The sequence below is a fragment of the Sphaerodactylus townsendi genome, linkage group LG05 (genome assembly GCF_021028975.2).
Source record: "Sphaerodactylus townsendi isolate TG3544 linkage group LG05, MPM_Stown_v2.3, whole genome shotgun sequence".
In the NCBI taxonomy this organism is placed as follows: Eukaryota; Metazoa; Chordata; class Lepidosauria; order Squamata; family Sphaerodactylidae; genus Sphaerodactylus; species Sphaerodactylus townsendi.
In genome coordinates, this window is record NC_059429.1 from 58,362,409 (window position 1) to 58,384,709 (window position 22,301).

The window sequence follows — 22,301 nt, forward strand, 5'->3', positions numbered from 1 at the left end:
CTCAACATAAGGATGCATCTTGTGCCTTCAAGGCATGCACAGGTTTGTTTTTTAAAAAAAAAAGGAGGAGAAGCATAGAAGTTCAGCCAGGATCTGCTATAGCAAAGGATAACTAATTAAAGTGAAGAACAGCACAGTAACGGTTCAGCAATAATCGTCTTTCTACCTATGATTACCAAAAGACAGTGCTCTACTGAGGGAAAAATGATATCATGGGGATGATTTAATGTTGTACTGCACCCTATATCCTGAAACAGACTATAATAAAAGTGCCTCTGCTCCTGAAAATTCTTCTCATGTCAGATAATATTTTCATTTACTCTCCAATTGCCTACCTTGTGTTGGCATCTGAAACTGACCAGAATTCTAATCTTTTAAAAAAACTTAACAATGTTTAATAGAATCTTTGTTTTTACAGGGGGTGTGGAATAGCTGCAACTCACACACACAATCAACCGCATATGCCCCTTTTTGTGATTCCTCCAAAATCATTGCTGTGGGGACTCATGCAACCAGACAAACACCCAGTAAAGCACACTGCGGTTGGGGCGGGGAACTGAGCAAAAGTGCTCTCTCTCGAACACCACTGGATTACTCTATTACTCTACCAGCAAGACTGAGATGGATGTGATTTTGGGGATTTCCTTCTCCTTACCCTCTGCCAGTGGCTTTATATACCCCTGAATCTTGCAACCCCAAACAATGCCTTTGGGGAGAACTACTGTGAGAAAGGGGAAGGCAGAGATGATGCTTTTTTGTGGGCACCTTCCAGTCATCCAACCACAGGATCTAACAGTATATACTGGGATATTAAATCAAACCGGGAGTAAACTGAGCCATGTACCTCAGCAGCACTGGCATACAGACCTAGGTTGTAATAAGTCGCACCTGTCCAAGCTGATTGGTCCCTTGGGGTGCTGCCAGCACCATAGGGATTACTTGCCTCAGCTTGCTGTTTGTCAAGAGAAGCCCTCCAGGACAATGGCCCACACTGAAAGGTTATATCCATGGCATATAACACAGTGATTTACCAGAAACAGGGACCAGAAAATGAGCATTATCCATGCTCAGTAGGCACAGTTGGAGGATTTGTATGTCCGTGCTTGTTGTTAATATAAAATTTTGCTTATGGGAAAACCATTTTTTTCAAAGATCATATAGATCTCTGTCAGTCTGTACAGATAAATTACACATATATTCAGGTACAGTTTGGATCAGGCCACACAGGAAGGGAACAGGGGATTTAACTGATCAACTCTGTGCATGGTTTCGCTAATCAAAACTCCCTAGACCAGGAGTGTCCAGTTCTGGCACTTCAGATGTTCATGGGCTACAATGCCCATCAGCCCCTGCTGCCAGAGTTGGACATCCCTGCCCTAGACTGTTCTTATCGCTGTTGTTGCCTTGCTAGGTTGATCTTGAACAATTTGTATGCCATTAAAGGTATTCGAAATCGAATCGAATGAATGTGTGTGAGACGCACACATGCGCGCGCACATATGCACACACACTCTCTCAAAATCATCTCCAAAGACTGTTCTTATCATTCTTAGGGGGTGAGGGAAGACAATGTATTTTTTATTATTTGAAAAACCCTTTTCTTTAAATTGATAATAAACTGATAATATAGATGCATGAAACTGAGTACTGGGTGATCAGTTCAATCTCTTCTCCCCTTCCCACATGGCCCTGATCTGAATCATGGTTCTGTGTACACAGCATTGACTTTTTACAGACTGAGGAAAATCCATGATCTTCCTCACATCTGTTTGTACCCTCACATTCCAGACTGTTCCCAGTACTACTGACTATCCAGTCTCAGAGGACAGGAAACATTGACCTCCTTCCTTTAGCCTTCATTACTTCTTTCTTTTTTACTTTCAGTGTCAGGCATGAGATCATTTTTCCATAGAATCTTATAATCTACTGGAGACTGCATATGAATTGTTGCTCAGGTTGTTACAGCAAGTATGAAATACACCAGATTTGCTTTTTCTTTTCACTTTCTTTATATGTCAAGTATGCATGCTGGATGAGTGATCGACACAGGTCATTTACAAGAAAGAGCCCCAGAGCATCTTTTTTACAAGAATTGCTTTTTTAAATTGCAAGTTAATAATTTTTTAAAAAAAGTTTCTCATGGATTTATTCCAGAAGATTCCAGAAACAATCCATGTTCTCCACCTGAAGATGGGATCAGCCTACGGAATTATATCTTAGTTTGCTATCATCTGTTCCCTGACATGAAGTAAAGCACACAGATAGCATTATGCACCATGCAGTCTGCAGGGTCACTGTAGAAAATTCCATTGAGTCCTAGTATAAATATTAGAGGAAAGTAAGGATGAGAATGGAGTTACCATAGTGGACTATAAGGGAACATTTTTTTTCAGAATCCTCTAGTCCTCAAATGTTCACACACACAAGTACAGAAGAAACAAATATATCCTCTTTAAAAGTCTGTCTGCAATACGTAGGAGGAGTTCTCTTCACCAGTGAGATAATGGAAGAAACCAGTGATTGAGCACAAATCCGTTTTTCAAGTTTTGAAAATGAGGGCAAGATTGCTAGATGGGCTATGGGGTGCGTATCATCTCTCTCATTTAATTCCCCCTTAAATAGCATAAGATGATGGAAGTAAAAATATCCCTCTTCCTGCCATAGTACCTCTCAGATTCTCAGGCAGATAAACAAATTCCTGCTCACATAGTCTAGAAGCTCATCCATTATTGGGGCTGCCCTTAGGCCCTGGCAACCTCTTTGGCTGAAAGGGTTTTTGATTGGTACATCACTGCTGCAACTCATCCTGGATTAACGTAGCCAGGTCTGACCTTAGTTATCCAAATCCTGGTGACATCCAGATAAGATTGTCACCATACATTTCCTTAATGGGCAGTTGATCTGGAATGTGGCAGTCATATTAGGGTCTGAGTTTGATCAACTTGCCCACATTGCACTAGTGTTACAGTGCTTCCAGTTTGGGCTGGTCTTAACCTGTAGAACCTTGAATAGTTTGGTACGAGAAAGACTGTCTGCTCCTATATGAATCTGATTATCATCAGAGATAACCTTTGAAGGCCAAGATTCAGGTAACTCTGGAGATGAGACTAATGGAGATTGGAAAGATGTGGTGGTGATGTTCCACATTTGGAATTCACCTCCGGGGTTATTAAAATGTCAACTAGTTTATGAGTGGTTAGGTTTCAGGTACAGTTGTTTATTTGACTGAATGATTTTAATGTTGTTTGATTCTTTTATCAATACTTACAGATGTTTTCAACTGTGATTTTAATGGGTTTTCTGTTTTTGTCAATGTTTGCTGAATTTTCAATTGTTCTGCAGTTTTTCCCCTGTTTTGTTAGGATCAAGCAATGTTATCTTTTGTTGTTGTTGTTTATGTTTCTTAGTCTCAAATGCCTTTTAACTGAAAGGCAGGGTAGAATCTTTGGGAGAAAAACCTTAAAAACCAACCATGGTAAGTACTAGAACAGTAAACACCACCACCACTCTCCGCCGCCATATTTAATTTATATATAAAGTTGAGAATCCTGAGCATAAATCTAATAATTTAGCATTATGGGCATACTCCAAAATATATTAATTGTGGATAATCTCTTGCATAGATAAATTCCATATATTATTTTCTGTCAACATTAATTCCATATATTACTTTCTATCAACCTTGTATTCAATCCATTGCTTATGAAGGTCTCCATCTCTGAGTTCCAATGATTTCTTCTCTCAAGAGGAAGTAGCTGGTCAAAAGCCTTGTTACTTATTAGTTGTCACAGGTATGTAGTTTACATTCACAAGCATGTCCTGTTGAACAATTGCTAATGCCCATTAAGCATTTTCAAGCATTCAGCAGGGATGCTTGCCCCCCCCCCCCTTCCAAAGTTAGCTTCCTTGAGTTGCACATAGGATATTTCACCCATTTCTTCCTTTCAGCTAATTTATTCCTAATGGTACATTTGCTATTCAGTTGCATGGGATCCAGATGTCTTTTCTCAAGGCTGAGATTATTTACAAGAAGACCACCTGTAGAATTAAAATGGCAATATTCTGTCTACCAAAAAATTCAGTTTTCCATGTCCAGTTGATGCTTTCATTGCAGTGATGAGCAATATGAGGAATGCAGGGCACAAGTGTGCCATCCACGCATTCTGGGGGGTGCCTGTGCTGCTGTAGTGACAAACTCCTCTGCTCCCCATAGCTACGGTAAGTAATTTTGTGACTTTCTAAAGGGGGGTGTGTGTGTGTGTGAAGGAGCCTCTCAGTCCTTAATTTTTTTTAAAAGCTAACCATCAAATCTATTCTTGCTCCCCACATCAATATCCTGTCATTTTTGTTAACCTTTTGTTTCCCCCTTCTCAAACATCTGGTTCTTTGAAGGTTCTGCGCTCACCTCTCTCTCTCTCTCTCTCTCTCTCTCTCTCTCTCTCTCTCTCTCTCTCTCTGATTGAGCCAGATATTTTAAAAATCTTTTAATTTTTGTGCGCTGTATAGAGTCTCTTTCCCCTCCCCCACCATTCGTTTGTCAAAAGAAATACTATAAAATTAAAAGAGGAGGTGCCCAAGCATAGTCATCCAACGTGGCAACACTATCCCTTTCTCCAACACATTATATGTGAATTGAGTATCAGATAACTTTTACTGGCTAAGGGCTTGTACAACTTTTTGCTGAGAAGAATTTTAAAAAGAGCTTCAGTTTTCTTCCAAATCATATTTTCAGTTCTTGTTTTAAAGCTAGTTCTTTAACAGAACCATGAACTCTCTGCTTCTGCTCTAGCCAATGGCTATCCTTCACATTCACTCCTCCGGTATCAATTTTGGATTCTTTCCCCCTGCCTGCCTTGTCTATCTAGTGGACTGTAGGCCACTTGGTGCCATAGCCTTTACACAAACTCCATCATACTCATCCCACAGCACTAATTACATGCACAGTATAAGTAGCATCCTTAGAGACCCTGAATAATTATAGATGCACTAATGGAACAAGAGAAACAATTGGCTTCTTTTTGCTTCAGACAGTTTCTGATAAAGGCAATAAATCAGGATGCTTTTGCCCAGTGGAGATCCTGGGGTCCTTTTCCCACTAATTCCTAATAGCCTTCTTTCCCTCCCCTCTAATCCTTCCTGCAACTCACCCTGTGTCCCGTTGTGCTTCTGCTTCAAGTCCCTTTCCCTGTTGACATGTTCTGGGTTGGCACTCACAGCGTGCTGAAAGCAAGCCCAGCACTATGCGTGAGAGCAGCCGTGGTTTTTGCCTGCTTAGAGCAGCTCTGTCTCCTCTCCTGTTGCCTCTCTCCGCCCATGCAGTGGTTTCCTTATTCACTGATTGACTGATGTATGATGCAGCAGTAAGCTGTGCTTCACTGGCAGCACACTACAGACACCTTGACCCTCTCCCAGACTGCTGCAGCTGTCATCCCCCTCAAATTTCCTTTCAGAAGTGATGGTCTGAGAGCAGGCTACAGAATGGGATGAGGAGAAGGAAGTGAAGAATTCAGCATCTGCTGGCTTGAAAAACACATGGGTAAGCACTACCAGCAGCCTATTCTGAACCATTTTCTAATAAATTAATATAAACCAACTTTTATAATGATATATTAGCTAATTCTTTTCTTAAATGTAAAAAAGAAACACAGCTGTAATTAGCAGTTTGGACCAATCCCTGAGTGTTTAAGGAATTATAAAGGTTACATAACTTCCTCAGAATTAAATAAGGAGTCTTCCAAGCATGAGTTCCTTGAATACACAGTCTCCTTGAGAACAGAGAACCCTCCTCTAAAGAGAGGCGCTAGGAGTGTGACATTTTTCATACTACCTGCTCCTCTGTTTTCAGTCAAGTAGCTTGGTTCATTGGTTTCATATGCCCAGGTGGTCAGCTTTATTAAAGGAGGGGGAATTAAAAAAAAACACCTAGTATGCTTTAGGGTTGCCAAGTTCAGAAATTTATTGAGATTTCTGAATTTCACCTGGGGAGGGAGTAGTTCGGAAATTTATTGAGATTTCTGAATTTCACCTGGGGAGGGAGTAGTTCAAGAAGGGAAGGGAGCTCAGCAGGGATGTGATGCCATAAACTTCATTGCTGCCATCTACTCCAGAGGAACTGGTCTCGGTTTATAAACTGCTTAAGGTTATATAGAGCTTTTAGTGTCCAAAGCAGCCTGCAGAGCTCAGCTTAGCCTGGGTTTGTCAGAGTTTAGAAGTTCCACAGAATCAGTCAAGTGTAGTGCTTGAATGGGAGGTTACCAAAGTAGATCAGAGTGGCTTCATGGAGGAAGACCATGGCAAACTGCGCCTGGATCACCCTGTGGTTAGGGCCACGCCTTCTTCTTCAGCACTCAAAGTTCTTCACACATATATTATCTTGTAATCTTTACAACAGATAGATCCATGTTGTAACCTCCATAATGCAAATTGGGAAGTGGGGAGCTGATGCAGAATGTTGACATTGATTGTGAGGGTTGATTCCACTGATCTGGCTGGCTAGGCAGGTGTTCCCTACCTCCCTCACTGCTCCATGTGCATCCCTCCGTATGCTGTGTGCTCAGCAGAAGCAGATGATCATACCAGATAAGAGGTGTGTAGTGTTCTTTGATCAATGGTGTACAAACACTTTAATTGTGAGAGAAGAGGTTTTGTTGCATTAGCCATAGATCATCACACCAATCAGTACAAAACAGTACAAAACAGTACATACATTAAAAGATGCAAACCATACCTACACTTAAAATACATTCAAAAGATAAAATCTTCTAAATTGCAATTGTCAAAAACAAAAAAGGTAAACTTTGTAGAGGATTATGAATAAAACTTGCAGTTAAAAAATTCCAATTCATTCCTATTAAATATAGTTTACTACAAAATGTCTATTGCTGAACAGATTTAATTGGCAAGTTTGGAGCTGATCTTTCTGGCAGCAGGAGCGAAGAGTGCAACTCTGTTAGACACATAGGCAGTGGTGGGATCCAAAAATTTTAGTAACAGTGGTGGGATTCAAACTGTGGCGTAGCGCCAATGGGGATGGGCGGGGCATGATGGGGCGTGGCCGGGCATTCCGGGGGCGGGGGATTCCTGGGTGGGGCTGTGGCAAGGACGCAGCCACTGCGCCGGTCCTTGGGTTGGAAACGAATGCACGCAGGGGCAGGCTGCCACACACACCAATGCACCTCCTGCTAGACTGCTTCAAGTTCTTTTTCTGTCAAAATTACAGACCCCAATTAGTAACCCCCTCTCGACACACACAAATAATTAGTAACCTACTCTAGGGAACCTGTGAGAACCTGCTGGATCCCACCTATGCACATAGGACTCCTTATCTGACATCAAAAAGATCAGTTTGCCACAGTCAGAGGATCTGCCAGCCAAATGTAGTATTTTTCTAATAAATGTGTTTCTATTTTTTATTCCACATAAAGTGGACTTTTGAAAATGTAGTCAGTAAGATCCTCTATTGCCTCCTTGCCGCATATACGCAGGCATTGAGAGGTGGGGACACTGGAAAATTGCCCGTTATGTAGTGCAGTTGGCGTGGCTTGGAATCTTAGGTAAGTGAAAGCTATCCTTAACTTTAAGGTTGTTGAATTCGCTGAGTATGGAATTCTATGATGGTCCCTTTTAAAATACTTGAAGAAGGGGGCAACTTTTGATTGAGAGACTGTGCCTTTATCTAAAACTGCATCCATTTGGTAGATCCAGACCAGTGCCATAGGTCATGTCCCACCCAGGTCCCTAAATCTTATTAGATTTTACTTATTTTTTTAAATTAAATTTCTTAGCTGCCCCTCTTGGGCTTGGGGTGATTTTCAACACAATATAGACAGAATAAATTCAACAAACTATACTTGCTGTGAAATAATTTTTAAAAAACTTTAGATATGATGCCTACTGAAAAACCTTCACTGAGCTCCAATAAATTTTTAAAAGAAGAGTGCCTAGCAGCTAATCAATGCAGATAACAAATTATTTATTGTAGTGCTATTTTCCCCACACTTCCTGCATACATGATTCATCCCTACTCTGTTTTATCCTCACAACATTCCTGTGAGGTAAGCTAGGCTAAGAAAGAGTGACAATGCAAGGTGAGCTCCATGGTAAGTGGGGCTTTGCACCCCTTGCTGGTGCCAGTCTAGAGCTCTCATCACTACACGAGACTGGATGTCAAAAAGGATCTGTGCTCTTTGTCTTTTCGTAGAATGAGAAATCCTGCCTGAGCCACTGATGGGGAGAATGCACAAACTCAAGAACATTAGTTGTGATGTTCAGTAGGACCATTAGCTAATCCATCTGGTTGGATGGTGTTCCTGTTGAGCACAAAACCTGTTGAGTTTTTTCCCCTCTGCTGACTTGTGGAACAGTTACAGTGTCAATGAGGTGACACTGTGACAGTGATTATACAGAGGACCAACAACTGCTCTTTCATTATTTCTGAATGTAATCATTTTTTTTGTTCAGATCATACAACAAGTATATTCAACAGTAGATTCGATTTGGGTTGGATTACTATTAATTTCTATCTGAAGGCCCGGTCCTAACACTATGCAGAGCTATCTGCCCTGGAACATTGCCTTGTGCTTGCAGAATAGTGTCCAACCCTTTTACTTGCTTGATCTGGTTCTTGGTGTTCATGTGCAATTGCCATTTGTTCAAACAAGGTGCACACAGGACATCCTATGCATCATAAAGAGTAGCAAACAAAGTTGTCTCCAACAATTATTTCTTTACCAAGGACAATGTTTTGCTGTGGTAATTTAAGACTCATGGGCTTGTGATGAGTTTTGCTCTGCTGACAGATATATTTTCCCAGTTTGAAGTCTGCACTAGTGGTAAACAGCACAAGCAACCACCAGTGGCTTGGGCCTCTTTTTCTGTCAAAATTACATTTTGGGCAAGATTAACAGTTCTCTATAGACTCTTGAACAAATGGAAGTTTTAACAGAGGAGGTTCTGCAACAGAGATCATCCAGTGGACACAGAACTCCTTGACAGGATCCAAACCACAGGATCCAAACCACAATCACTGTAGAATTTGAAGAGGTGAATGCCAGTTGAATCTGGAATGTTCATGATTGCGAAAATGTATCTAGATGTCATATTAGATGGACTGTTGTAAATGAATTTTGTCTAGCCTAAGAAGTGTATATATGTAAGGATTGTTTTATATTCTATTAATTAAATTGTCACTTTTAGGACCATAGGCTTCAATGCAACAGAAATATTTCCGACCTGTAACAAGGACTGCAGGAAATATGTGCTGTATACTTTAAGTATCAGTAGGGTACTTAACAGCATTTTGTGGATTATTTTCTACATTGCACATTTTAACTCCTGTATGTATGGGGTTTTTTTGTTACAATTTCCTTCCTGTAACAGCAACCATCACTAATTTTAGATCAAAGTGTAAACTACAATCACATCTGTTTAGTAATAGTTTTCAGCTACTAGAAAGCCATTCATTTTTTTTATATAAAGTTCAGACACAATAATATTCTCATATCAACTCCAAATCATTAAGCTCTGCATGCACACTGGGAAAACACTGAGATATTGTTAAAGTAGCTCCTGGACAGGCTTATCCTTGATAGGAAAACTGGGTGCTGCTTCTGTCATATCCATCCCAAGTTTACATATTGCTTCAGCACCACAGCTGCCATTGTAGTCCTGTTACCCCACCACTGGGTTTATGAAACCAAGGTAAGGATGAAAAAAATGAAATACCTTCTCACATACTTCAAACTTTTCAGTGTCATCCCTTCATAAGATCACTGGCAAGGACTCAACTGATGCAGGCCACTGATGTAAAAAAGTTTCATATGTCACCATGCAATGTGAGAGCCACAGATAATGAACAGTTCTGTGGTGGTCATTTGGTCACTGAGCTAGGCCTCAATATCTACTTATGGTCTTTTAGCTGCCACAAAATTGTTCCAGAGTAGCAATATGCTTGATGAAAAAGAGACTGAATTGGAGAAATAAATACTAAATATGATCTCTTCTCATTTTTAAGGGCATCAGAAACATATAGAATTAGAAAATGGAAATTGCATGATGTGCTTCATGTTTCATGTTTGTATTTTTGTAGCAATCATCTGTTTAATTATCATAAATTAACTTCAGCAAGAACAAGAACCCACAGTTTAGGGGGCATCACACACTTTCCTCCTATGTTGGACTATGGTGCCCACACTGTGATAAGCAATAGGAAGGGTGCTAGGTATGCTATCCACCAAGCATTCCCCGCCCCCAAAAGACACACACAAACACACTGCCAGCCAGAGCGTTCTGTAGTACACCTGTTTCATTTTTGCTGTTTTGAAATACCGCGTTTGCAATTTTACAGGTTGTTTTATAATGAACTTCACCTTTTAGGGCAGGATTACTCAGATGTTCTTCTGTGTCTCTTAAACTCTATGGTTTAATCACTGCTTATAACACAAGAATGAACTGGCATGGAAAGGTACATCCATCTCAAGCTGCATCTTCTGACCTAATTTAAAACAATAAGTGTTGAGGTAAAATTCTTGAAGATGCAGAACAATTTTGCATGTTCTGGTTTGAGTCTTCTTTGTGCTGAAATCACTTTGCAACACATTGTGGAAAAGAAGACTTTAAATCTGTAGAGTTTTCATTCAAAGCTTTTAAACAAGAGAGCAGTTCATCTGGTATTAAGGTCTGTTCTTGAACATTGTTTTCTGATAACTGGAGCTTCCACTGATTTTCCACTGCTCTATTATTCAGCTCTTCTACAGAGGTAAATATTTTGCTCTGCCCACTTGTACTGTTGTTCAGAACAAGACTGACTTTCTCAAGTAAAAGTGTATTTCCATCCATGCCATCAGTAGGCCATATTGAGGTAACAGGGCTCATGTAATCTTTTATTAAAATATTCATGGTTGAAGCTGGGTGATTTGATTTTGTATCCAGATTTTGAGAATGTGTTTTACAACTACTGTTGAAGACCTGAGGTCTGTAGCCATTTTCCTCTATCATGTTGGAATTGTTGACAAATAGTGTCTCTGGTAGACTAATCTCAGAAACAGCCTCTTTGGTGTTCCATTTATTATCCAGAGGGTTACCTTCCTTGTCTTCCAATATTTCCTCGACTTTAGTAACTACAGCATCTTCATAATCCAATAACAGCCTGTTGAAATTGTGCATCATGGAGCTATTTCTTTCCTGAGGAACAGTTATGGAAAAATGTTATAGTACTAAAATTGCAATTTTTATGCAATGAATGGAGGAAAGGAAGCAGAAAGCAACCACAAATCAAGAATTAATCTCTAGCCCCATACAACAGTATTAATTTTGTGATCGCCTGTGTTAGTAAAAGAAATCTATAAAACTTAGAAAAATCAGCATAACAATGAGAACATGGAAATGTGGAAGTAAGAAGTTGAATCCTTCATTCCATTTCTGCTGGTGTGAGGACACTTTTATTGGTGGATATGGGAGGGTTTTTTGCCAGTTTTTGCCTGCACATCCCCCCATCATGTCCATTGCTGTTCTTGGATGTCCCATGAACTTAGGGCAGAATTTGAGGGGAAGGGGAACTATAGGGCAAGGTGGGAAAGTTTTAGTCCACTTGCAGAACACTATATCCAACTGAATATTTGTATGTTTTATTCAGAGCCCAGTGAGATAAGTTTAAATTAATTGTAAATATTTCCAATTCAAAGCAATGAACTTAAGTTGATCATGGTCAACTTGTTCCATGCTTCCAGTGGGACTCAGAGTGCAATGTTATGCATGTTTACCCAGAAGTAAACTCTGCTGTGTTCAGTGAAACTTAATTTCCAGAAAATATGCAAAATATGCATATGATCATGGCATTAGTCATGACTAATCACTAGCTAGATTAGTGTCTATGTGTGTAGGGTGCTAGGAAGTATGCTAATTACTTTAAAATATGCTAATGACTTTATAAATGTTGCATTTTATGTTGTTTCCATCCCCCCTTGAAATAACCCCCTCTCAGAAACCCCCTTTCCTCCTCGTGATCTCAGGAATTTTTTGAAATTTTACATCTCTGTGTAGGACATACACATTTTCCAGACTGTCTCTGCTAGTATGCCCTGATGCACCAGCTATAGTATTCTGGTTACCACCCTCTAGTTGTCCATCCTCCTCAGGGGATCCACTTGGCATCTGCTTGTGCCCAATCTGATTTAAATTTTAAAAATCTTATTTAAATTTTTAAAATCAAATTTTTATTCTAAAATAAACATTGATTTTTACTCACTCTGAAAAAAAATGAATGCAGTGATTTCTGCAAATAGAAGTCCCCTTCTCCACAATATGATCAGATGTATTAAGTGAATACAAGTTTGACCTGTTAAGTTACCTGGAGCAATCTGATCACGCTGCTCTTCTGCACTTGAGGATAATCTTCAAGTAGCCACTTGGGTGTAACGGAAATAAACGCTGCACTAACCCTTTAAAATACAATGTTAAAAATATTTGTCAATTTTTAATTATAATTTAAATTCATGACTGGAAAAAATTCTTATGTTCTTTTCAAGACAGGCTAAGGGTACAATGACATGTGATGGATGCAGTCACTTACGAAACCTATAAAGCCAATGTGAGAATAGAGGGATTTTTAGTGGATCAACAGCAAGTGGAGAGGGAATTGAACTCTCCCGTCACCAATCCCTCCCCACATCATTCTTCAGATAATTTTCTGCCTGTTGAATTAATTTCTAGTTTTCCCCTACTGCTCTCCTACTTCAAATTGCCTCCCTTCCTACTTTCCTACAACTGAAGTTATGAGTCAGCCTCCATGTCATGTAGTTCTAAACAAATTTTTTGGTGAAATTCTGTTCATATATATCCATAACTTGGGAAAGGCCAATTCAATTTCACTAGCTGTGGTGGTACAATCTTCTGAAACTTTTTTTTTGGTATGGGTAATTGTTAGTTTGAAAATACCACTACACTCTGTCAACTCAACCTCCAGATCCTCCATTCAGCATTTTGACAGTACAGGAAATTGTTAATAGCAAGTGTCAGTCAGCAGCAGGGGCATATCTGCCATGGGGACATGGGGAGTCAAATGTCTCTGGGCGCACTCCATTTGGTCACGTGGGGGGTGCAAAAAAATTCAGGTTCGATTGTGAGTTTTTTGTATTTTTTAGTGTTTTTTCAGTCTTTGGCCTTCGGGGGCACAGTTTTTAGGCTAGCAGCACCAAAATTTCAGGGATTTTTTGGGAGGCTCTCCTGATGATACCATCCAGGTTTGGTTCAGGGCATCCAAAGTTATGGACTCCCAAAGGGGGTCCATCCCATATTGTTTCCAATGGGAGCTATAGGACATGGGGGCTGCACCTTTGAGGGTCCATAACTTTGGACCCCCTGAACCAAACTTCACCAAACCTGGGTAATATCATCAGGAGAGTCTCCTAAAGATACCCCAAAATTTTGGTGCTGCTAGTTTAACAATTGCACCCTTGACAGCAGCACCCTCCAAATTTCCCCAGATTCTCCTTTTAAGTCCACCCTCTTCGGCATGGATTTAAAGGGAGAATCTGAGGTCCTCAGTTTAAACATTGAAAGTGATGCTGTTTCAGGGTGGGAGAGAATCCACCCCAAAACAGCATCACTTTCAATGTTGTTTTAACTGGGGACCCCAGATTCTCCCTTTAAGGTGGATTTAAAAGAAGAATCTGGGTTCCCTGGTTTAAATACCATTGAAAGTGATGCTGTTTGGAGGTGGATTCCACTGGAGGTGTTTTGTGAGAGATGATGCTGACATTTGTTTGGTCAATGTTTTGCTGGGGGTGATTTGTGAGAGATTTACATGCTTAATACCCACTTGCTCTGGCTTGGAGCTGTTTCTCAGGCTAACAACCTACCTCAGAGGGTTGGTGTGAGGACAAAATTTAAAACGAGTTGGTGGGGAGAGAGCCATGTATGTTTTGCTGGAGCTGGGAGGTGTTTTGTGAGCTGGTGCAAAAAATCATTGTTTGGTCGTGGTGGGGGAGGGTGGCTGCCCATACCGGGGTGGGGGCAGGGGCAGGGGGGAAACTCAGGTTTTGTCCCTGGGCTCCAGTTTGCCTCTGGTCAGCAGGTCTCTGCCACATTCCCTTGAGATGGAATGAGCACCTTTGTTCAAGATGGCCATGCAATTGATGATGTAAGGGGCCTGTTTATAACACAGTGGCACACAAGACAGGCTAGACAACATCTTTACTTAAGCCCACAAATGGTAACAATTTGGCCTACTCCCTAACAGGAGGATTATGAAACAGAAACTTGCATTGCTGAATAAACTGGCAATATGAAGCAGGAGAATCCTCCTTACTTATTTTCAGATAACCGACTTTGGGAATACTTGGCTACATTTTTGTCTGCATCAATTTGAGCTGGAAAAGCAGAAAGCCCTTTGGGATTTCAATGGGATGAAATTGTATGGGATCTTGTATTGCTTGCTGTGTGTTTGAATCTATACAGCCATGTTAAATTAAAAATTAACCTTTAAACAGATTCAATACAATTGATTATCATTCTGACTCCATCAGGAGGAAATGCACATGAAAACAATAACTGTGCATACATTTCTTAGAGTTGAAAAGCTTGATCCAAGACTAGGGAAGACACCCAAACCTGTACCTTTGTCTGAATGACTTCTTAGCGATCAAAGCCAAAAGAAAAAAACATAAGAAGGCCATTGCAACACCAATTCCCAACAAAAATCCAACATCATCATCTGCAAGAAAAGAAAAGAAAAAAAGTTGGATTTGGTCAGGGAAAACAGTAATCAGCTTGTACCATGCCGTTTTTTGTACTATGTTGGTCAGTGGAAAGAAAGGCCTATAAATATTTTCATAAAACTAATACATAAACATTCAGGTTACCCTGAATAAAACTTTTTTTCCTGTATTATTTTCCTCAAGTGCTTGATTGGTAGTTTATAAAGCCATTACAGATAATGTAACACAGGATTTGATCTTGCCTTTGTTCAGTTTTAAAATAACTAATCTTATCTGAAACTTAAGGATGTGATTGGATGATTCACACATTACTATATTTGAGGGGCAGTCTGAGTCAACAAGCAGTGATTTTCAAATCGTTCACCTCCCCTCTTTTCATAGTAAATATATCTGACGGACCAGATATATAGGGTTATATCAGTATAATGATATTCAAATCGGGTAATTATTTCCCAATGGCATCAATTCCTGTTGTGTTGTAAGTGACATCTGTGCATTACCAGCTACGTATCTCCCATGGGGTTTTCACCCTGGCAGATGCCATCTTTTTGCTAGCAATGCTATATGGAAGATAAATCAGTTTTAGATGGCTGTTAGGGGGCTATCTTTACCTTTAGATAATAGGCAGACAGATACCTAACACCCAAGTATCTAAATTACCAAACTACTTACCAACCAGTTGCTATATTATTTAATGTATATCAAGTCTCCTCTGTGTGAGGTAGCCTTTGTACTGACTACTAAACAATACATTAGCATTCTACAGGATCAGTCCTGGATTCCTCCATGGTACAACTGATCTAACATTAGATCTGCGAAAATACCCTCAACTTTCATTTCTGTAGAAAAACGTCAGTGGATGTGGCTTACAGTTCCTACCACTTCAAGATGCTGTCGTTAGGCAGTACGTACCTCCCACATCTGGTCACAGAGAAACCTCTCTTTCCCCCTTCCCCACACACCAAGTCTGTCATAGTCATTTGTTACTGTAAGAAACTTGGAGAGGTGCTTTCTAGAGTCTTACCAGCATGTCCATCTGGAAGCTTTTTCACTGATAAAGAGAGAGAAAATGAGAGCATTAGTTAGTAAGTGCTCTATTTTAATGCTAACACTCTTTTCCTTTGTGTGTTTTACTGTCTGAAGTGACTCAAAAGCAATTTTTAAAAGAAATTAAATTAATTTTTATTACAGAAAAAATGCATGATGTTTCACATTATTCAGAAAATTGCAATTCCCTAAGCTATCCGTTACTGTTTTTTTCAAGAATTTTATTCTATGCTGACTTTTTTTTTTGCTAAGTCACAGTCCATTTATGGTGACTCTATGGGGTTTTTAAAGTAAGACAGCCCCATCTAAATGGTGAGGCGGGTGGCAGCAGCACCCCACCACTCCCAGAGAGACTTCCCAGTGGTACAGAGAGGCTTGCAAAACTTTCTTTGATTGAAAGTTAACTCTAGATTCATGCATATAATTCAAAGAATTAATTCAGTACTCATTTTTAAACGTATGCTAGTCTTTACAATCTACTCTTTTCTTTTACATTGCAAACCATGCTACTATTTCTATATTCGAATAGGTTTTCAAAATATATTCTGTAAAAGGTTTCCATTTTTTTAATTTCCCCCCCCAAACTATTGTCCTGTAGTGTCGTCAGTTTTGCCATTTCTGAATACTCCATATCTTTCAGAAGCCAGTCCCCTTTTGTTGGTATCTTATTACCTCTCCGTTTTTGTGCATATAAAGTCCTAGCTGCAGTAGTCATGTACATAAATAGCATTCTATTATTCTAATTATCAATATTATAGTAAAAATATTGTAATTAACAAAACAATGACTATATCCAGCACCAGCACATCAAGCAAGATCACTAGGCAATTGATAATTGGTTATTTCTGTAATTACAGATATTATGTCCCGCAGTAGTTTTCAGTAATAGTGAAATTTCCAAAAACTTTTCAAAAACCCTACTTGCAAAAATTATCCTCATACCAATACAGTGTCTGCTGTGCTTATAGTTGCTATTTTGGGAGGTACCGTTCCACTTCTCTTGCCTGTCCTTGCAGGGTAGGCTCATACCCTTGCAACTGGTCAGAACCAGAACAGAAGGCAAAGACTTCGGGGTTCTTCACGTTTCCACTTCAAACAGATACAGTCCTCTCCTCCACCCTCCACATCTCTCCTACTAACCATTACCCTGTGCTCATTCCTCTGCCCTCCTTTTATCTCTCTCAAAAGGTCCCTTTTCCCCGGATTTCCCTGCTCCAGGCTATTAATGGCTGGTCGGCTGTCTGTTGAGCCCTGCCAGCTCTTGGTCCTCCCCCCTGATTGCAGCCTGGTCTGGTTTGTGTGGCCCCTGTCCCACTCTGAGGAAAGGCTGGGGCTTGCAGCTTGGCCGCAGCTGTATCGACCCTCTCCTGCTCTGGGGAACTGCTGAGGCCGCCTCTTGCTGCCCAGGCTTTTCTGCAAGTACCAGCTTCTCCTAGCTTCTGGCTTCCACAAGATGCCCTTGTTCACTGGTAAGTCCAGGGGCAGGGTGGCCAGTTGCAGGGTGTCCTGCCATCTGTGGGTGGGTGTCCATGAAATGTGAGCACGGCTGCTGGGTGCTTGTCCCCGGACTTAGACAATATGATGTATACAAAAGTCTGTCCAGCATGGTCTCTAGTATTGCTTATGGAAATTCAAAGAAACTGTTTTTTTTTTTAAATGATACCCCATTTTAGACAGTGCAGCTGAAAAGAACTTCTGGTTTTCTGAGCTTGCCAATGTTTTGAAAACAAGAGAACTCTACCTTTTTCTTTAGAACAATTGTATACATTTACACATATTTATGCAAATTGAGCCCAAAGTCGATCAATTACAATGCTTAGGAGTCAGCTAAGATTTCTTTAGCTAGATGACAGCCTTAGTGAAAGGCTAGCACAGGAGTCGGCAACCTTTAACACCCAAAGAGCCATTTGGACCCGTTTTCCACAGAAAAGAAAACACTTGGAGCCGCAAATACTTTTTGACAATTAAAATTAAGATAACACTGTATATATTACCTTTACACTTTGTATAAACAATTAGAGTGTGTTATGAAATCCATGAAGTGCTACATCACCGTCATCAGCCAACCAGGAAAGCCGAAAGTGGGATAGCTGTCTAGGGCTGTGCCTCTCTAGGAACGGGAACTCTTTCCCATTAACCCTTAGGGCAACTCTCCAAAGAAGGCTGAGAAGACCCAAGCCACACGGAGCCGCAGTACAAGGACGAAAGAGCCCCATGCGGCTCCGGAGCCGCAGGTTGCAGACCCCTGGGCTAGCAGTATTCCTTGAATTCTGTCTGCAGTAACTGACAATGGAAATTCTATGTGGGTTTCTGGCTCAGGATCACTGTCCTTTTATTCAAGGATCTTCATCTCCATTTCTTGGTTTGTGGGTTAGTAAGAGTTGGCAAGTTTTATCATGAAGCAATGTAAAGCCATTTCTTCAGGCCACACATTCCAGAAGGGCTGTCTCTATGAGGTAACAACATTTTGACTTTCCCTTTGGAAGAAAACAATCTCAAAAGGCCCACAGTGAACAGTGGGATTTGTAGGGTTCATGTATCTCACATCACAAATATGTTGGTTCTTATTTCCACATGTCAGACTTCCATGGTACCAAGTGTATCGAAAATGTTGCTAATGCTGAAAATGCTGATCATGTAGCACTCACCAACAGCCCTGCTATGCTTAACAAGGAGATTTTGTTTAAATGTACATGGTTGTTGAAAAGAAGTGGAGTTAAATAACTAGAATTGCTCATGAAATACTGCCACCCTGTGGTTTAAGGGGACACAGAAAATCCTACAAGAAAAATGCTCTGCAGTGGTTAGGCAGGCACTTCTCAGAAACAATTGCAATGTTACAATTTAGATGAGCAAATTAACGTATACAAGTGAGAGAAAGAAGTGTGCTTTCCCTTTTTAATTAGGGAGATTTGACTACATTACATTTGTTGGCAGAAGCGAATTCTAAAGGCATATAATGATATAGTCATTCCTTCCAATTAAGCAATTTTGTACTTACACAACCCATTTGAATTGCTTTGTACAGAACATGCCTCACTGATTCCGTCACTGTACACAGCATACACCGAAACAATAAAGTTGCTTTTCATTCTGATGCCTTTTGAAAAGGATGACATATTATTGTTACAAAAGTTGTGGCATAGTGAATTTGAGCAAGAGGAAGTGCTATCGTTTAGCTGAGGAAAAAGGATGATGGCTAATACAGGAACACAAGAGCACTGAGTGATGGTACAAGTAAATATAATCGTCAAAAAAAAACTAGACTGCATGACGAGCATTCTAGGTACTGTGACAATCTGCTGCACAGGCTTTGTCAAGCCTCGGCCTTGCAACCTAGGTAATTCTGATTTGATAAAAAGCTACTTGCATCAATTTCTAGTCTATGGGCTAAGAAACTGAGCATTCTGTCAGCCCTATGTAGTAGGAACCGTGGAGCAGGGAGAGTTGTGCTGTAGTCTGTCTTACCTGGTATGAATGTTGTTGTGTTCTGGCTGGGGACTTTTCCCCACAAAACGTCCTGTTGGTAGCGACTATGCCAACCTGCATAAGTCCACTCCACTATATACCACAACACTGGTTTTCTAGTGTGTATGGGAAGTTCCCACATAACAGAAATCCCATTCTGTTCATCTCCTATTTGCATATGGGTAGGGGGTGGAAAATCTAGAGGAGGGGAAAAAGTAATGTGAAACAATTCCATTTGCCATAGATGGAAAGGGAAAACAGGTTTTCAATCTAGAAACAATTAAGAAATGCTCTTGAAATGATTGAGAAATGCTGTGACCCCTGGGTAGCATTGGCAACATCATTCCTTTCCAGCAGCAAAGGAAAGTGAGTCCTCTCCTTCACTAATCAGAATGTCACTCGTCATTTTGGACGTTTTGTTAGTCCAATGTATTATCCAATAGCAGTAGTTGCTCAATAGCTAGAGTTTTGAATAACATTTGTTCTAATTTTGTGAAAAATCTGTGTTACTAACATTTTTACTGGTAAAGAACTAGAACCTTGATAGATTATCTTGTAGTGCCAAACTTCTAAACTTAGAATGAAGGGGTCATTGTTCCTTAGGATTTATTTTCCATGAGCACCCAAGTGTTTCATGTATAAAAATTAATAGGCAAAGTGAGAAAAATGTGCTTTAATTTCTATAAGGAGAATGATCTATTTGATACATACTGTGAAGGGTCCTTCTCCACTGAAGACAAAAGGGCATCTTTCAGGGGGATGACCCTTCCAATAAAGAGGCAGGAAGAATTTCTTTGTACTTACTGTTTCCTAGTGGGAGTCACCCTCCTCAGTTCAAGTTCAAGGACTTCCTACACAATGACTAATTAAACATCTAAAGTACCAATGTTATAAACAATTAATAGAAACAGGAATTCAGTGGAGAACAACTGGTGCCCTGGATGAGAAACACTGCATGAAAGAGCTGATTTACCCAAGTGTTATTTAAAGTTTGGCTTAAGAATTTTGCAAGTTTTCCTGCACAACCTTGATAATAAACAGCAGGTATATCTCATTTCTTTTATTTATGGCCCTTTCCGCACACACAAAATAATGCATTTTCAAACCACTTTCACAACTGTTTGCAAGTGGATTTTGCTATTCCACACAGCTTCAAAGAGCACTGAAAGCAGTTTGAAAGTGCATTATTCTGCATGTGCGGAATGAGCCTATGTTAATACTGGGTTGCTTTTTGTACATTTTTATAAATATTAGGGTGTTTTACAGTGTTTTAGAGTTTTTAATAGGGTCTTTTCAACACTAGAGCCTTTTCAACCCACACTACAGAATCACACATATATTTCTTGAATGCAATTATTTTAAGACTTCTTATAATACAGGATTAAACGTAGATATAGACAGATATAAAACCAGAATTTGAATGTATTAGTAGCCCTGAGTGTACAGATGAAAGTATATTATCTGTTCTGTTCTGTCTATTTTTTAGAAGTTCTGTTGTTTTAAGCAAATTATATATTAGGCTTACTAATATAGTTAACATATGCATGCATAAGAACTGTCTATATATTTTTGCAGATATTCCTGATGAAACAACAAATATTTGTGGGCAAGACCTTCCCAATTCCTTCTACTGCAGTCCACTGAGCAACATGGCATTTTGTTTGTGGAGTCGGCAGACCGTCAAGAATAACATCAATGGCAAAGTGGGGACCTCCAGTCAGAGGGGGGAATTGCTGGAAACTGTCCCTTTTCCAAAGACTTAATTGCCATTAAGCCTTCAAAACTGAGTAGCTGGATATACCCCAATGTTAGAGAATCTCGTAATTCTCTCATTAATGAAATATTATAAAACAATGTTCAGTTTTGAGGATTTTACATACTATTATGACTTACCATGGTAATTAAAGGACTGTTGGTTCACTGTAATATTTGCAGGTTTGGAACTTCCTTTTGAATTTTGTGCTGTCACATAGACATAGGTCACTGTTGCAGGCACCAAAACTTTGCATTTTGTCTCTGTTGTATAACATACATTCATATTTTCCCCTTGGTTTTCATAGAATATTCTGTAGCCCAGAATTTGCCCTCTGCTCTCTTTTGGATGAAGTGGCTGGAATTAATAGCAAGATAATTGTCTTGAAAGATCAACATTATTTTTGCTCTCCTAGTCAGTTTAATAATAACAGTATCGACTATGAAAATGTGATTCTCATTATCACATGAAGTATATGTCACATGCAGATGTGTGTAAGGGTAGCATGAAAGCCCATTAAGATGAAGCAAAGCCATTTGAGGAGGAGCAGGAGAAGCAGAGAAACAGCTTTCTCTGCTGCCCTTTCATATATCCAACCTGTTCTACCCTCCCCCAATGGCTTTTCATATGCACACAGAAATCCACCTTATGCAGAATCAGATGGCATGGGCCCCCCAGAGTATTAGGCAGAGGTCTTTCATACTGCTTATGACCCAATCTGGGGGGCAGTGCGGGACTGTACTGATGGATTTGCCCCATCTGCTGGCGCAAGGGGCACCCACACTGGTGGTAGGGTAAAGGTGCCAGCGGCCAGCTGCCCCTCAGCTCTGTGGCAGCGAAAGCTGGAAGTCTGGAGCACTGCAAAGCAGCGTGGGGGTGGCTGGGGGGTCCCCTGGGGTGGAGCTAGTGTTAGTAAGCCTCCAGGTGTGCTGCTAGTTGCACCATGGCCAAGGTTCTGGATGGCTTCTGGTGGCAGTGTTTTTTTTTTTTTTTTAATGTCTCCCTGCACTGCCAGAAAGGCCCTCCGGAGGTGGCTTGGTGGTGGCACTGTCTCTGGCTACTGGGGACTCTGGATTGGGCTGCCTGTACCTGATTCTTTTCCTTGGAGATTCTGGGAACTGAACCTGAGATCTTCTGCATGCCAAGCAGGTGCTTTGCCACTAAGCCATGGCCTCCTTTCTCATTTTGGGTTTAAATTTATGCTAATTGGATACCAAGAAAATGGGAAAACAACTCATACTGGATACTGAAATTATGAAACTAACAATGTACAATTACATTTAATAGTAAAGGGGAAAAGGTGCAGAAATCAAAAAAAT

General features: G+C 40.2%; 1 protein-coding gene across 1 annotated transcript in view; it reads right to left on the reverse strand.

Moving 5' to 3' along the window:
• Positions 1-10,310: 10,310 nt before the first annotated feature.
• IL23R (interleukin 23 receptor) overlaps positions 10,311-22,301 on the reverse strand; it is a 28,718-nt gene continuing 16,727 nt past the window's right edge. Inside the window, exons 8-14 of the mRNA XM_048498923.1 lie at positions 21,123-21,339; positions 19,230-19,427; positions 18,763-18,861; positions 15,739-15,765; positions 14,614-14,710; positions 12,347-12,437; positions 10,311-11,181 (exon numbers count right to left, since the gene is read on the reverse strand). Of these exons, the coding sequence (XP_048354880.1) occupies positions 10,582-11,181; positions 12,347-12,437; positions 14,614-14,710; positions 15,739-15,765; positions 18,763-18,861; positions 19,230-19,427; positions 21,123-21,339 (1,329 nt within the window). The 3' untranslated portion in view covers positions 10,311-10,581. The remainder of the gene's footprint in view (positions 11,182-12,346; positions 12,438-14,613; positions 14,711-15,738; positions 15,766-18,762; positions 18,862-19,229; positions 19,428-21,122; positions 21,340-22,301) is intronic.